Here is a 15,791-nt window from a genome sequence, read left to right as displayed (position 1 = left end):
TTAGTAGAATTCTGCCTGTGGTAATACTGACTAATACACACTGCTTTTTGAAAGTCAAAACACTGTGCGCTGTCATAAATTTGCTTCTTTCTTTGTCTCAATTTTAAAATACTTGATGTACAGCATTTGCACTGCTAGTGCACGACAAGCCACATCTCACAAATGTCCCCTTTTTTTTCCCTGTCTAAACTGAAGAGTAATTTTCTTATTGACTAGAAAATACTAAAGAATTAACAAAACACATGGTTTGTGGCCACCTCTTGGTAGAGTCAGTGGGATTACAATTAGCAATTATTTCAGAGTTAGCTGTTGCATGTTTTCTGTTGGTATAAATGATTCTGTCATAGCTGGACAGATGAAAACAAAGATTGAAGATCAAGTCCCAGTTAAAAAGTTCTATTGTCACAAGTACTCTGCCTAAAAAGTGATAAATGATAATGAATTTAGGTTGCCTCCAAAATGGAGCATAAGACAACATGCTAGGAGTAGCTGCACTGAAGAAATTCCCATTCTGAACATGAGTTTCTATATTAGTGAGGAAAATTAGCCTAAGATACAGGGAGAATAGCCTAGAAGGAATGACAAATGCTTAAGAATGGCAGCAAGACTGACAGAAGTATATAGGTTACCCAATGTTTTCCCTCTGCTGACTGAGAGGGACTATTGTGTCAAAATGCCCCAAGATATCAGCAAACTGCCCATATTTAAAATTTTGCAGTTTAATGACAGATGTCTTGGTTGGGAAGTTCCAGCACAGCTTTAGGAGGCAGCTTTCTAACTCGGGTGCCATCATGTCATCCTACAGAACATCACTCTCCACCTGCAGTCTCTACAGCTGTCTCAGCAACCAAGACATGAGTGTCTGCACATGGAGGAGAGGTGCATCGATGGAAGAAGAACATAATTACATTTTGACTTACACATTTTTTCTTTTTCTTTTTCAAACAAGTTTATATGTCACATTGCTAGCTGAGAAGTGAACACGGTCTAAGGAACTATAATCCCTTTCAAATTTTATAAAATACAAGTTTCAAATATAAAAATTATAGGATACTTAATTTTAGCCAAGAAAATATAATAACATGTTTAATTCAGAAACCATAGAAATTTAAGTGCATAGTCTTTTTCTGAGGGGAGAAAAGAAATAATTCACTGCATGTAATAGGGTTCATGAAAATGACAGACTGACAGCTCTGAAAAGTGAAGTCTTTTATGCACTGGTACAATACAGGATAAAGCTTTGAACTCAGCTGGGAGGAAAAAGGATGGGCAAACAGGAGAATTCAGCTACTTACTTCTGTTGTAACACTAAACCATGTTACAAAGAGAGACATCCTTGCTATGCACTGAATGTAGCTCAGTATAAACCCAACACCAAAAAACTTTCTCAAACTGCTGCTTCTCCTGAAACTGGAATCAAATCTGTACTGGTTTTGAGCAATCCAAGTTTGAACTCTATGCTTTCCAATCCACCAGCTCAGAACAACTGCTTGACCAAAAGCTGATACTCCTGTGCAGGAACTACCCCATCACAGGGACTGTTTGCCATACAAACCTTCCCATGCTGTGTACATTTGCATAGAGGCATTTAAGTTGGTTCCTCACTGAATCCAACATACTTGCTGGAGTGGCTGGAGTTCCTTTGCACTCTTCATGAGGTGCTCTCCTGCTGACCTGTGAACCCTCTCTGGGCTTCCATTGCTGGCACAGACATCAAACTTGTAATACAGCACTGGTACAGATTGAGATTCCCCTCCCCAGCAACTTTAGTTTAAAGCCCTCTTCACCAGATTGCTAAGCCTATGACCAAAAATGCTCTTCCAGTTCAGTAGACTAGGTTTCTTCAAGAAACTTTCATGGCCTAAGCAGCCAAACTACTCTGAAAGCTGTGGAAAAATACTAGAAAAACTGTATAAAATCAGTTATGGTAGAGCTTTTTGCTTTTCAGTTTCTAAGCACTAGTTCAAAGGTGAACTTTCTTTGCAAACATTATCAATTAATTAGTGGTAGACTAATGTCCTATCACAACTAGTCTCATTTCAAACTGGCCTCATCATCACAATGGATAATCTGGATATTTTGTGAAAGCAGAACAGAAAAGAAAGACAGGGAAACAATGATTTCTCCAAGTCCATGTTTGGAGCCATTATAACAAGGTGAAGGAATGATCATGTTTACCCCCAGTCAGTGCTTAAGAAGACCTGTAAAAAGGGGAGGGATGTTAAGCCTCAGACCAACATCTGCCAAACCTTGGTTAATTGCCATCTGTGTCCCTTCAACCTACCTGTGAGAACAGGATAATGTTTAAACACCAAGTGGAGAGAGAAAGACAACACTGACTTCTGTAGATATGCTGACTCACTACCTAATGCCATGTAAGGAAGACAAAAAAAATGTTATTTCCTAGCTTGAAGATGACAGCAACCTATTGCAGCATCACCTTCCAAGCCAAATTAGTCCTTTCACCTGAAGTGAGCAAGTCATTTTTCTTTGCTTGGAACTGGAAGAAGAAAAATATCTAAAATGAAGAGCAAATCTAAAATATTTTTGTTGTTCCAGGAACCATACAGACACTCTCTCCAAAAAGTACCTTATAACTAGAAAATATTTAAGAGAATACCGCCCATGCTTTTGTAAAATGTATAATTTTTGGTATATCAGTGCACTGTATACCTCAGAATTTGCTTCTGCAGAAACAATAAGCACACCATCTTAAACGTAATGCATTTCCTGAGGAGAGATAGGACCAGGTCCAGCGTAGGAGGGCAATCAACTAGCAAGTGTCAGAGTTTGTTATTCTCCCGTTTCTCCCTCCTGTTCACCCCATTTTTATAAAGATAGGATAAAACTACTAGATAAGCAAGTTGTGTGATAAAACATATAACTGGAGAGAAACAGATCTTGGCCTTTCATCCATTTGAAAAATTTAGTTATCATAGTCATAATAATGTAACCTTGGAAATAGCAGCTTTCTATGGAAAATAAACAATTATCAGAAATAACAATGCCAAGAGCTCTTTCTACAGGGTAGAGATTTTATACTCTTAGTTATGTTCAATCACAAGTAATATATTCATAATACAAATATATGTATAGGCATATATACACGACCCTAAAAATACATATATTGACACACATACACAAAAGAAACATTTATCCAGTAACTGAAGTTTGATAGTTTTGTTCATGAGTTATTTGCAAATACTATTTGCTCTGTTAGAATACAGGTTTTGGTTGACATTATATTATGTCTCAATAAATTTTATTACCTATTCATTATAATTTTGTCTCCAAAATTTACTATGTGAATATTCATTTCTTATGCTATCAGACTGGCAATTGACACCAGGGGATATTGTCCTCATGATCCAAACTAATTAACTCATTCATTCACAGAATTCATGAGCTCCATACAAAGCTCTATTTAATGCAGCTGAGCAAAACACTTCCACTATCAATACTTCTGTAGTCTTCGCAGATACTGCATAATAATCCATATTATTATACAAATTGATCAATTTGTCTTGTTCAGACATATTCGGTATATTCAGAAACCATAAAGATTAAATACATAAGCAAATCCATGGAAAAGCAAATAACAGGGTGATGAATGTCACCAAAAGCAAACCTTTGTACAATATTAATAGAAATGGATGCTTCTGAATACTGTGTAAAACAACTTGCTCAACTGTAAGGAGAGGAAGAAAAGCTTTCCAGATAGAGCAGCAATTTTGAAATAAATGTGGGGAGATTGTTTCACTGCAATTCAACCTAAAATATTTTAACTATTTACACCTATTATTTTTCAAAATGGTGTATTACATAGTCAATGAAAAGTAATTCGAAGTACAGATGAATGAATTCCACTACTCTAATTAAGAACCCCCTTCCACAAGCACATCAATCCATGGAATTAAATCCTAAATGTCATTTGTCCCATGAGGATATAAATAAAGAGCGGGGTCAACTGAAACATTCTGTTCATTCATGTTGACTAGTTATAACAGTTTCATTTAAACACAAAGTTAACTATGAATCTTCTCAAATCAGGAGCTAGATAGGCTAGTTTACCATACTGAATTTTATCTGATGAACTCATGATTGGAACGAACCAGAAATGCACATTCAGGGCATTATTAAATAACAATCCAAATGAGGCTTGTAGAAAAGCTACACATGTTAATTAGTTGGAACAATTTCTGAAAGATTATACTGAGTTGTCATGAGGTCCTCTCAAAATTGTTCCACTTGTATCCTAAAAATTATGTCATTTCAGTAATGGAAAAGTATTCTCTTTCCCTTTTTTAGCTACAAAATGACAGTATAGTACAAGGAAATCGAATTACTTTCTATCAGAAAAATGGCATTTGACTTTTTCACAAGAACAGAGAAGATTACCTAGATATTGAATCACTACCATTGTAAGGAAAAGGGCATGCTTTCTGGAAAATCTTAAAACTTATAAACATTAATTACTATACACAGTTAATTTGATTGTATTGGTTTTTAAGTCTACTGTTTTGTGAGAAAACATCTATTCCATGGTACACCAGGCTGCTCATGGCAATCAGAGCCATTGTTTTTCTAGAGGCACATCTCAAAAATTCAAAATCATGCTAGATAAACTGTTTGTAAGATGAAACAATTTTTAACACCACCCACCCACCTGCTGGAAACTGCTTATCAAAGAAAAGGTATGCTTACTTTCTCTTCTATGCCTGAACTATAGAATTTTGGGGTTTCTACACATGTTACCATCATCAACATCACCACCACCACCCCTTACCACCGGGAAAAAAAAACAAAAAAAACCAAAACAAACAAAAAAACCAAACAAAAACACAAACAAACAAAAAAACCCTAAAGAAACAGAGCTTTGCATGAAAAAATGAGAAGGGCTCATTTTTTTAAAATCCCTTTCATTCCAGCATATGTGGTTCAAACCCACAGAAGCAAAGCCACATGCACCTATTCTGAGATTACCAGCAGAACCTGATCTGCTTCCGTTCACCAAGAAAACACAGCCGGCTTTTGATGAAGCTGTGACTTCCTCCTCTCACCCCTATTAATCATCCAGCAACAAGTGAGAGGATGCCAGACAACTCATTTGGAGCACAGTTGGTTTTCCTAAGAAACATGCTTCTGTCTCCAGTCACCCAGGGAACAATACAGGCAGAGCAAGCTTTGGGTCCTGCCCAAGCTTGGCACTCCTGCACAACAACCTGGCTACACTTCTGCCATGCCACCAGCTTGATTTAACTGGGAAGACAGACTTCTAAATTATACATGCCCCAATCTCTGTATCAATTATTTATGAACCCAGTGAACCATTTCTTATGCTTTGTGTCTCCATAGAGAAATGAAATAATAAGAATAAACAGTCCAACAACTCTACAGAATTCAGTGACAAATTTCTGATAGATCTTCAAGTATACAGCCCGCACCAGCCTACACACATACAGGTTTTAACATGATTCAGTAAGCAGAATTTGAAGTCTTCTACTTCCCCTCTCATACAAGAAATACTTTAGTAAAAAAGAATCACACTCTTTTGAGGCATCTTTGCAGTGACAGATTAATGAATTACCTGCCTCCTAAAGAAAAAAACAGGTAAAATCAATTAAATGTTCTAGTGTTTAGAGCAATTGGAAAACAGAACGCTGTAGCCAGAAGAGAAAAAGAAATTTACCTTACTTTTGCAATCATATTGGCAGAGCTTGGAAATGGTACATTAAAATTAAGCATGTTTCTGTTGTTACCTCAAACCTTTGAGACCCTTATTAGGTGTCAAAACCAGGCTGTTGTGGTCTAATCCCAGCCAACAATTACAAACCATGCAGCCGCTCACTCCTTCCCTCTACCTGTTCTTCCCTTGGTTGGGAGTATTGGAAAGAAAAGGTAAACCTCGTGGTTGAGATAAGAATTTAATTATTGAAACAAAATAGAATTATTATTATTATTATTATTATTATTACTGCTACTATTATTATTTTAATGGTAAAGAGGTGGAGAGAGACAGAGAGAAACAAACCCAAGAGAAAGAGGTGATGCACAATACAATTGCTCACCAGCCAGCCCATCCCTGACCAGCAGTCAGACCCCTTTGAATTAACTCCCCCAGTTAAATCCTAATTGTCATTTGTCCCATGAGGATGTAAATAAAGATTGGGGTCAACTGAAACATTCTGTTCATTCATGCTGATCACTTATAACACTTTCATTTAAACACAAACCTAAATGTGAATATTTATAGACTGGGCATGACCTTCTACGATGTGGAATACCCCTTTGGCCAGTTTGTGTCAGCTGGCCTGGCCATGCTCCCTCCCAGCTTTCTGTGCAGCTCCTCACTAGCAGAGTGTGGGATACTGAAAAGTCCTTTACTTGGGGTAAACACTACTTAGCAACAGTCAAAACATTATTCTGATCCTAAATCCAAAAAGCTGCTCTGTACCAGCTACAAGGGAGAAACATAGCACTATCCCAGCCAAAACTAGGACATAAGTGTTACGCTAGATAAGCCAGGTTAGCCCAACTGTACCAAATCCTTTTGCACTTTCTTACCTCACACTTACTTCACCAAATGCTTGAGCACTTTGCTCTGTAAGGGCTAGACCCACACAGTCACTTAAACATGTGTTGAAGTTCCAGGTGGAATCCCAGTACCTGCTTTTCTTCTCCTGCATGCTAGATGTTGTTCTCTCGCACTTTAGCCTTCCAAGCACAATAGATTATCCAACAGTAATAATCCCATTAGACAGAATCATAGAATATTTGAGGTTGGAAGGGACCTTAAAGATCAACTACTTCCAACCCCCTTGCCATGGGCAGGGACACCTTTCACTAGATGAGGTTGCTCAGAGCTCCATCTAACTGGGCCTTGAACACTTCCCGGGATGGGACATCCACAATTTCTATGGGCAAACTGTTCCAGTGCCTCAGAACCCTCACAGTAAAGAATTTTTTCCTAATATCTAATATAAACCTACCCTCTCTCACTTTGAAACCAACCCACCTTGTTCTGTCACTACATGCTCTTATAAATAGTCCCTCTCCATCTTTCTTGTAGGCTTCTTTCAAGTACTGGAAGGATCCAATTAGGTCACCCCAAAGCCTTCTCTTCTCCAGGTTGAACAATCCCATTTCTCTCAGCCTTTCCTCATAGGAGAGGTGCACCATCCCTCTGCTCATCTTGGTGGCCTTCCTCTGGACTCATTCCAATGTCATTCCTGTGCTGGGGAACCCAGAGTGCAGAATCCACCCCCTCGCCCCTCTGGCCATGCTGATTTTGACGCAGCCCAGGATGCAGCTGGCTTTCTGGGCTGCCAGAACACGTTTCCAGCTTATATCCAGAAACCCACATGCTAAACAGGAAAAAGTGATGAAGAAAAGATGAGACACAATTCCCTATAAAGCATGTAATGAAAAGGAAGGGAGAAGATAAATATAAGCATTTTCATTGCATTCTCCAATTATGCATTTGGAGAATAGCTCACGCTTTAACACTTCCTCCCTTACACCTTGTCTCCTACTGTTCTTTCTTACACTCTCATCCTATAGACAATATCCATATTCAATCTGAGAAAGTAGATTCTTTTTGGCATTTGGATGTCTAAAAGCAAAAATATTATTTCCTATTACCCTTTTGCTGTTCACACAGGTTTTATATGTATACACTGCTGCAACCATTACCCTGTAAACTCTATAAAGGAGTAGTATTTACCAATGTAGTGATACGTCTATTTTCATTTATACAGATTTTGTAATTAAAAAAATAATCACAGCCTATCCACAGTGCTTATTCCACTTGTAAAAGGACTACAGGAGCTATGTAAGTCAATTATGTTTTATTTTTAAATGGTATTTTTTTTTCAGTGATCCTTTACATCAACCACACAACACAAATGTGCATCTCCTCATTTCTGAATATCCAGCTGGAAAATGCAGGTCTTTACCTTCCTTCTAAAAGACCCTCAATTAAAAATATAACATTTTTATTTCCTTATGCACCTTATATAAACATTTGCAAAGAATCACACTACACTTCTACTGTCTCTGCAACAAAGACCATATGGACCTAATAATTTTGGCTGCTCAAATTCCCATGCATCTCCTGCTGCAGAAATCCTGAAATTTATCTAAGACAGGCTATATCGACCTCCAGATCTCAGCAGAATCTGCCCTGCTGTTCAGTACTAACAGGAACTCAGATTCATTCTATGTTGTTCAACACAGAAACAAAGGAATATTTGAATCTCAAAGCCATCATAATTCAAAGCAAATTTCCCTGATACCTCATGGGTTCTTATTTTAATTTGCCAGACACATTAATTGGCAGCCACAGTGCAGCAGTATGTTTCATCTATTTTTACAGATTTTAAGATACAGTACATCTTTGACTTCCAAATTAATTTGGGGCTCACAAGTCTCTCTCTCCCTGTTTATCCTGACAGCTGACATCAAATGAGACATTCAAATGAACAGTATCAAAATTTGGAGGTCATTTTCCAAGGGATATCCCTCAGCCTGGTGACAATATCTGTTCTCCCAGACCCCCAGTTTAACGTTCTGTGTAAGCAATAAGGGTTATCTCAACTTTTTTCCAGAGGTTTGTTTAGATACTGAATTGGTGAGACAGAGTTGGTTTTATTACATTATGCTCCTCAGCAGAGTACAGCAAATATGATCCCGGGATAAGGCACAGCAAATTGGAAATCTTTCCTTGTTTACAAAATAACAATGAGGAACTTGCAGCTTTCTGAAATTTCACAGGACCACAGAACGGTTGAAGCTGGAAGAGACCTCTGGAGGTCATCTGATGAAACTCATACTCAAGCAGGGCCACCAAGAGTAGGCTGCCCGTGACCACATCCAGGCAGGTTTTGCATACTTCTAAGGAACCTTTCTTGGCAATCTGTGCCAGTGCTCTGTCAACCCTACAGTAAAAAGCATTTTTCCTCACGTTCAGAGAAAACCTCCTGCGTTGGATGGAAAAGCTCTCAATTCAACTGTTTCCAGGGATGGTGCCTGGCACTTAACTTCAGACCTGCCTGTTGCTATGGATTTCTGGTGAGTTGGACTAATGGCTGAACCTGATCACCATCACCAGACATGTCCTGCTCACCTTACTTGGGTAGTATGGAACTGTGCCCTTGCTGGCAAGATCCTGTGCCTGTCATGCTGTCACCTGAGCTCCCTCTTCCCATTTGTCACTGGATTTTAGTGTCCCATCTCCTGGTTGAATGACACAGGGTAACAACAAAAAACTATGGAACTTTAAAATAGAAGAAAGCCGGATACTCACACAGTGAAGGAATCAGGGGGAGCCGAGACTCTCCTCAGGTCAGCAGACTGCACTTTATGGATACTATAAGGCAGCAGGAAATGAGTGGCCAGGAGAAAAACAGCACACAGTGTGGACAGACAAGAAAAAAGGCAGGGAAGAGACAGAGAGAGAGAAAGAGAGAGAGAGAAGGAGTGGAACAGAAGAAAGAAAAAGACATACAACATTTAAACAGAAACAAAAGGAATGTGTCACATAAAAGTTGAATGAAGAGACATGCAGAGCTCTGAGTTCACACTAGAAAGCCAAGAGCAACAGAAGACATGCAAATGGAGAAAATCACTGCTACGTGGCACACGGGAGCCTTGCAAAGACACAAGTGAGGAGGACCAACGACAAGCTAGGCACATGACTATACAAGAAAGATGAAGGGCCCCCGAATTTCGTCCACAGGCACTGAAAAATTTCAAGGCAACAGCCTTTGGAAGTAGGTCCAGAAATGCAAACAAACATCAAAGCCGAGATCTGAATGGATGGAATTGCCTCCAAAAGTTGACCATCTTCAGTAACTGTTTAAGATAAAGAAATACTCTTACTGAAGATTTTGTATCCACAGGGACAAATTGTTTTTTCCATTCTTCTTTCACGTACCTTATGGAAACATGCATTTTACATACAGTGACTCTCGATATTAACTCTCCTTTAGTGTTTACACTCAACTGGTCCCTTTCTTTCTCTCAAATGTATGGAACATGTTTTATCTATAAGCTCTTCCCTCTCCTTTCTCTTCCATTATGCAGGATATTCTTCCTCAATCTAAACTAAAAGTCAGTGAAAACAAAATACCATGCTTTGAGATTCAGAAAGTATTCATTCAGAAAATTATTTCTGGAAAAATTGAACCACAGTTTCTCTTCCTATTCCCTACAATTTTTGGTATAGCTCACAAGTACCAACCACAGCCTTGGCTTGATCACAGAAAACCAAGCTACATCTTGTCTCTTTCACATGCTACCATAATTAACAGTGGAGAACAGGAATGAGAACTTAGCCAGCAAGATTTTTAGGGAAACTCTTTAGGCTTTTAAGAAAAAACCCCAAACCTCCAGAACAAAAGAGAATAGGATAAAAAAAAGTGTAAGACTTCTTCAAATTAAGTCTTTCTCTACTTATGACACGAGACTAGCTAAAACTCCAAAGAGCATTCCCACTGCCCTTCTTAACTATCAATAATATCAAAGCTGGCAATAATAGTAACTCCGCATTACTGCAACCCAAGATAATTTTCTAATTGCTTTCCTGGCAAGGAGCTGAAGAACAGCTGTCTAATAATAAGGGATAGCTCTAGACCCACTTACTTATCTCAGACACCTAACATTCAAATGATAGTCATAAAAAAACAGTCTATCATGTTCAATCAAACATAAGTCTTTCTGGGAGATTTCAATGGAACAAGGAGAAGTATCCCAGATATCAAGTTAAGAAAAGTAGATAAACTTATTTAATTGAAAATTTTCTCTCTTGAGCAATACTGCAAATCAGCATCATATTGTATGAACTTCTTACAACACTAATATGCTTCCTAGACTTCAACCTTTAGCATTCTATTTACTTTTTATCATGCCAGGAGATTCAACTCCTCTCTCCTTCCCCTTCAACACTTGAGAGCAAAATACATACACAAACTTATACAGATATAGATGTAAATATATACACACACCATTTCTGATATGTGAATCTGAGACTAGAGTTCCTGACAAACCACGCGTATTTTCCCAAGACACAGGCGTGCAGAAAAATATCTCAGCCAAATCAAAGGACTCTGACAGCCATTTAGTGCACAGTAGTACATTTAAATCAAGCTAGACCACAAACAATATCCCTTTGACAACTGGCATATACCACAAATCTGTATTTCCTTACCATAGCTGAAATTCAGGTCTCAAAATCCAAACCTAACTGTGCTAATTATCAGATCAAAACACCAAGAATTTTCTTTTTACATTTGCATTAGTCTCCCTCAGTGCAGAAAAAGATGCCCCAGGACTGCCCTCTGCTCGATTCTACCTTTCACAAGTGATCAAAGAGGAGTAGTTGAGTAAAATTGGGCACTGCTGCCCACAGGCAAGATTCTGCTGTTCTTCACTGCTTAAGAAAGATGAGTATACCTTAGGTATTTTGCAGGCAAATAGAAGTTGCACGTTAGAGAGATGGGTTTCTACTGAAACTTAAAGCATTAGTCTCAGTAAGGGAGCAGAGTGCTAAGTTGAACAGGAGCATGCTGAAGGTAACCAGGGAGGCTTTCATTACAGATTGACAACCAGGGGACGACAAAAAACTCTACAGGACAGGAGTCAAAGTTGGAAGTAAAGCAGCATCTTCCACTAGATATACAACTGAAAGAGAGAGGCTACTTTTAAGATACCTGAAAAGGTGTGCCTCAGAATTTGTCTTTTTTTTTTCCAGTTATATGAGTTATATGCCTCACCACTACAACTGTAACAGCAAAATTCCACACCCACCTCCTCAGAAAAATTAAGGTCTCACTGCACAGCTGTCCAAATTAAATGTGGATCCTTGATAACTTTAGGCCTTTAGCTCAGTTTCTTTGTATACAGGTCAGACTGCTTTGCTTCACCTTTCGTATAATTGATGAAAAACAGCAAAGGCACTTTTCCAGTTTTCTTAGCCTTTCTCCATTTATCTTTACAATGCTCATTTCTCATTTGGGTTTCTATAGTGAAGAAGGGTTTCCTACAAAGTACAAAGAGTCCTTTTTGGACCTTCAGGTCTTTCTCCATAAACAGTGCCAGGCAGCATGGTCCCACAACAGAGATTGCAAAATATCCTGAGTAATTCTTGATTGTGGTAATTTCTTACAGGGTCTACAATGAAGCTTAAAAAGCAGATCAATAAAGTTGAGAAAATAAATCAAAATAACTTCAAGAGCAATGGCATACAAATGCAGAACTGTCAGAAGCCAAGAGGCACAATGCTGAGCCTGCACAAACCTCTCTAAATAAATAACAGAAAGGCACAGCACCAATCTAAAAGCAAGACAGAGGGTAACCCAGAAGATAAAGAGTAAAAGAAAGTCAGGTAAGTATTTACAATAAGGTGAAAAGGAAGTTCAGAAGATGTGATTTTTTTTAATTTATTTTTCAAATGCTCTGCAAGTCCAGTACATGCAAAATCCATCACCAAATATGCTGCCCCAAACAGGCTCCTGCCATTAGGACATGCATGTACCCAACTCACTCATTCAGCAAAGGCATAGATGTTCTCCTCTTGCTCTTCTGCACCATGTTGGCTTGGTTCCTTAAGGAGATCCGAATGAGTGAGGGAGCCAATCGACATGGTTCTCCATCCACTTGCATGGGGATAGACTTGTATGTTAAAAGTGTCACCTCGCGGCACTGGTGCAACCTCTCTCCATGACCACCCACCTGGAGAGCAGCCTGGAAGATAATAAACAAACAAACAAAAACCAAATAAAAAACAAGAAGGAAAGAGAGAGAAAAGACACCTCATAGCAGATAGTTCAGGCAGTTAACAAATACAAAATGCAGTTTTGATGGTAGCATCCATTATACAGCGCTTCATGCCTAAGACATGCTAAAAGAGCACAATCATTGACCCAAAAATTGCAAAGCAGTACTTGAAATTTCATAAAGAAAAATGGTGGGCAACAAAGCAGATATCTAAACACATGCATTGCATGTCTCATCTCCTATATGCGCACACACCCGCATGCACAAATGAATACTTGTGTTCATTCTTTCATTCTTAAAGGTTTCAATTTGTTTTGGTTGGTTTGTTTTTACACTAACAGTAATGCTAATAATTATTTGCTTTTTAAAACAACAACCCTAATTAGATACACTTGCCACATAGAAAAATTATTTTCCCTTCCTGAACAGAATAGTCCTTAATATGAATTAGATCAATTTAAAATCCTTATTATGAAAGCTTACACAGCAAGTCAACCTCAACGTTAGACAGGCTGAAAAGAGCAAGCAGAAGGACCTTTTTAAAAACAATTAAATACCATGTTTAAGAATTCATTTCAAAGAAATTAGGCAAGGAAGACAATGAGCAGATCCTTCAAGTTCTGGGACGATATGTTTGGGCAGAAATGTATTTTTTAATGGTATGACTACTATGTGACTATTAATTCTCATCTATCAGATGCAGAAAAAAAATCTTATATTAATGCAGCACTAACAGAGAACAGCCTAAACACAAGTCAAGACCTTAACCCCGCTCTGTGCACTTAATATTATGGATTGACTGAAATTATGATCAATAATATAATAATAGTTCTTTTAAAGCAATTCTCTCCCTTGTTTTCACAGACCTTCTTAGGTATGAGCAAGCACATCTGAGAGATATACAGAGCAAGTTAGGATTATATCAATACAGTCTAGGGTTACAGAAGTTCCTCAGCATCACAACCAAAGTAAAACTGTAGACCCCAGGCTTCCTTTAAAGAGAAACAGCAGCTCAAAGGGGCCCTACTTCTCAAATTAAGCCCCAACTGAAATTGTTGGTAGTTTTTGAGATCACTCTAGCCACTTTGACTGGCTAGAGTCACATTAATGGCAAACCCAAGAACTCTTCCAGCTGAAAACTGCCAGTTGGTATATGCTAAATAGAATTTTGACAGCATTTTCAAAAACATGCCCTAAAATCTTCAGGTTTACTCCACAAGATCTATTAGGCTAACAAACAAAATTTTACTTACTTGTAGGTTATTTCCCTAATCCACTTGATCCATCAAAAAAACAAAGGCCAAAAAAGAATCCTTAACCCAGACAGACTTTAAGAGAAATGGTTGTTGATCAAGACTGCCTTTTACTTTTGCTTACTTTGAATATTAGATTTGCCAGGATTTCTCTCTGAGGAAGCAAACACCATTGTCGTGGGTATCCACTGTAAGTGATATGCACGGGGGGCAGATCACACAAAAAGTGTGTGACTGTCGTGAAAACCTACTTTTAACCTCATTCACACAAGACATAGCAGCAACAAAGGCCTAAAGTTATGGACTTGAGTGTGATTCATAAAAGTCTGCCAGGAAGCCCAGATATGGGCCTTCTGCTGGCCACACCAAGTTCAAGCTGCAGTGCCCTGGGTAGATTAGTGCTAGCACAGGGTTAACTACCAACTCTCTGACTGCATTTAATCAGCTTCTGAAGAGGTTATGTCACTGTATCACTGGTTTTGACCACTGTGATAAGCAGGACATCAGGGTATTGGACAGTGAGATTGCTTTTGTGGTAACTCAGTTTTAGTTCACTTTAAGGACAACATTGACAGAAAGTGCATTGACAAATTTAAATTGTTGGCTGAATTTCATTTCCCTAGCAAATAAAAGGGAGAGATAACATTCATGTCAGAAATATTAATAAGTTTTCCACAGCTATTAGTGAAGTTTCACAGGCCTTTTAGTGGGCATTTGGAAACTGTATGGGCATATAATTTTATATAACAGTTCATATTTATTTCCAACAGCCAGTTATTTTAAAAAAAGGATTTTTATGCCGTAGATTGAAATATACAAAAGTTAAAAGGAAAAAGCAGTATTTATTTCATCATAGAACATTCCCACAGTAAAATCATGTCTGCATGCTGCTCTTATTGTAGTGTTGTTACTGTAATAATCTTGCCATTTAAGTTGGGAGCATTGCACATGCAAATTAGCCCTATTTTGCAAAGAATACACTTTTATTATTAAATAACACCTCTTTTATTAGAAAGCTACAGCTTGACTCTGTCGTTTAACAGCAGCGCAGGCTTTGGCCTTAGCTGACTACATGGAAACACGCTTGTCTTCAGTAACAAGGACAGCTTTGCGCTCTGTCGTGCTGCCCACAGAGTTCACTGAGTCTGGCAGCTCCTGCAGGCAGGGGAGCACCTGCAATGCACTCACCAGAGAGGCCATGGTGAACCCAATGACCTCAATGTAGCCATCGTCGTGGCGCTGGGGCTCAAAGTCTCTGTGATCTCCAGGGTTTCCCCAGGGCATTGTGCCAGCACAATACCTACAGAAAGAAGTTTGGAAAGCAAGTTTGAGAAAGCTGTTTGCCCTGGGGGTCCTGACTAGTAGCCTATTAGCCTGTTCTGCTCGTTTCCAAGCTGATACGACACCCACAGATGTATCCAACATAATCTTTATCAGATTCCTCTGTGAGAAGAAAATGGGGAAACACCAGGAAACAGGTAACACCAGAGCAACAGCACTCTGTTCTCCCTATTAGCTTTGATTCCTGCAGGTGACCTGTTGAGACATAAAGCTGTTTTGCCCCTATGCTAGGCAGGCATGGGGCTGCAGCAGCAACTCCCGCCTTGGAGCTCCATTTCCTCTCTCCCTGCTACCTCAGCAGTTCTAACAGCACAGGGAATGCCAAACATTGCTTAGCTGGAGGTGGCAGGGAGAATAAGAAGCAGGACAGATAATAATAATGGCCAGTCTTCGCGAACGAAGATTTGGGGAAAGGTCTTTTAC

The 15,791-nt window shown here is 38.8% G+C and overlaps 1 protein-coding gene across 6 annotated transcripts in view; it reads right to left on the bottom strand.

Annotated features, from left to right (window-relative positions):
• DGKI (diacylglycerol kinase iota) overlaps positions 1-15,791 on the bottom strand; it is a 210,213-nt gene that overhangs the window by 73,746 nt on the left and 120,676 nt on the right. For all 6 annotated transcript variants that reach the window (XM_027680570.1, XM_027680573.1, XM_027680572.1 and 3 more), the window contains 2 exons: positions 15,216-15,327; positions 12,542-12,741 (listed from right to left, as the gene is read on the bottom strand). In XM_027680570.1, the coding sequence (XP_027536371.1) occupies positions 12,542-12,741; positions 15,216-15,327 (312 nt within the window). The remainder of the gene's footprint in view (positions 1-12,541; positions 12,742-15,215; positions 15,328-15,791) is intronic.

Source organism: Neopelma chrysocephalum, unplaced genomic scaffold, assembly GCF_003984885.1.
Source record: "Neopelma chrysocephalum unplaced genomic scaffold, ASM398488v2 Primary Assembly neopelma1_59, whole genome shotgun sequence".
NCBI classification, from domain to species: Eukaryota; Metazoa; Chordata; class Aves; order Passeriformes; family Pipridae; genus Neopelma; species Neopelma chrysocephalum.
Note: the sequence above shows the minus strand (reverse complement) of the source record. Positions and strands in the feature narration are given on the sequence as shown.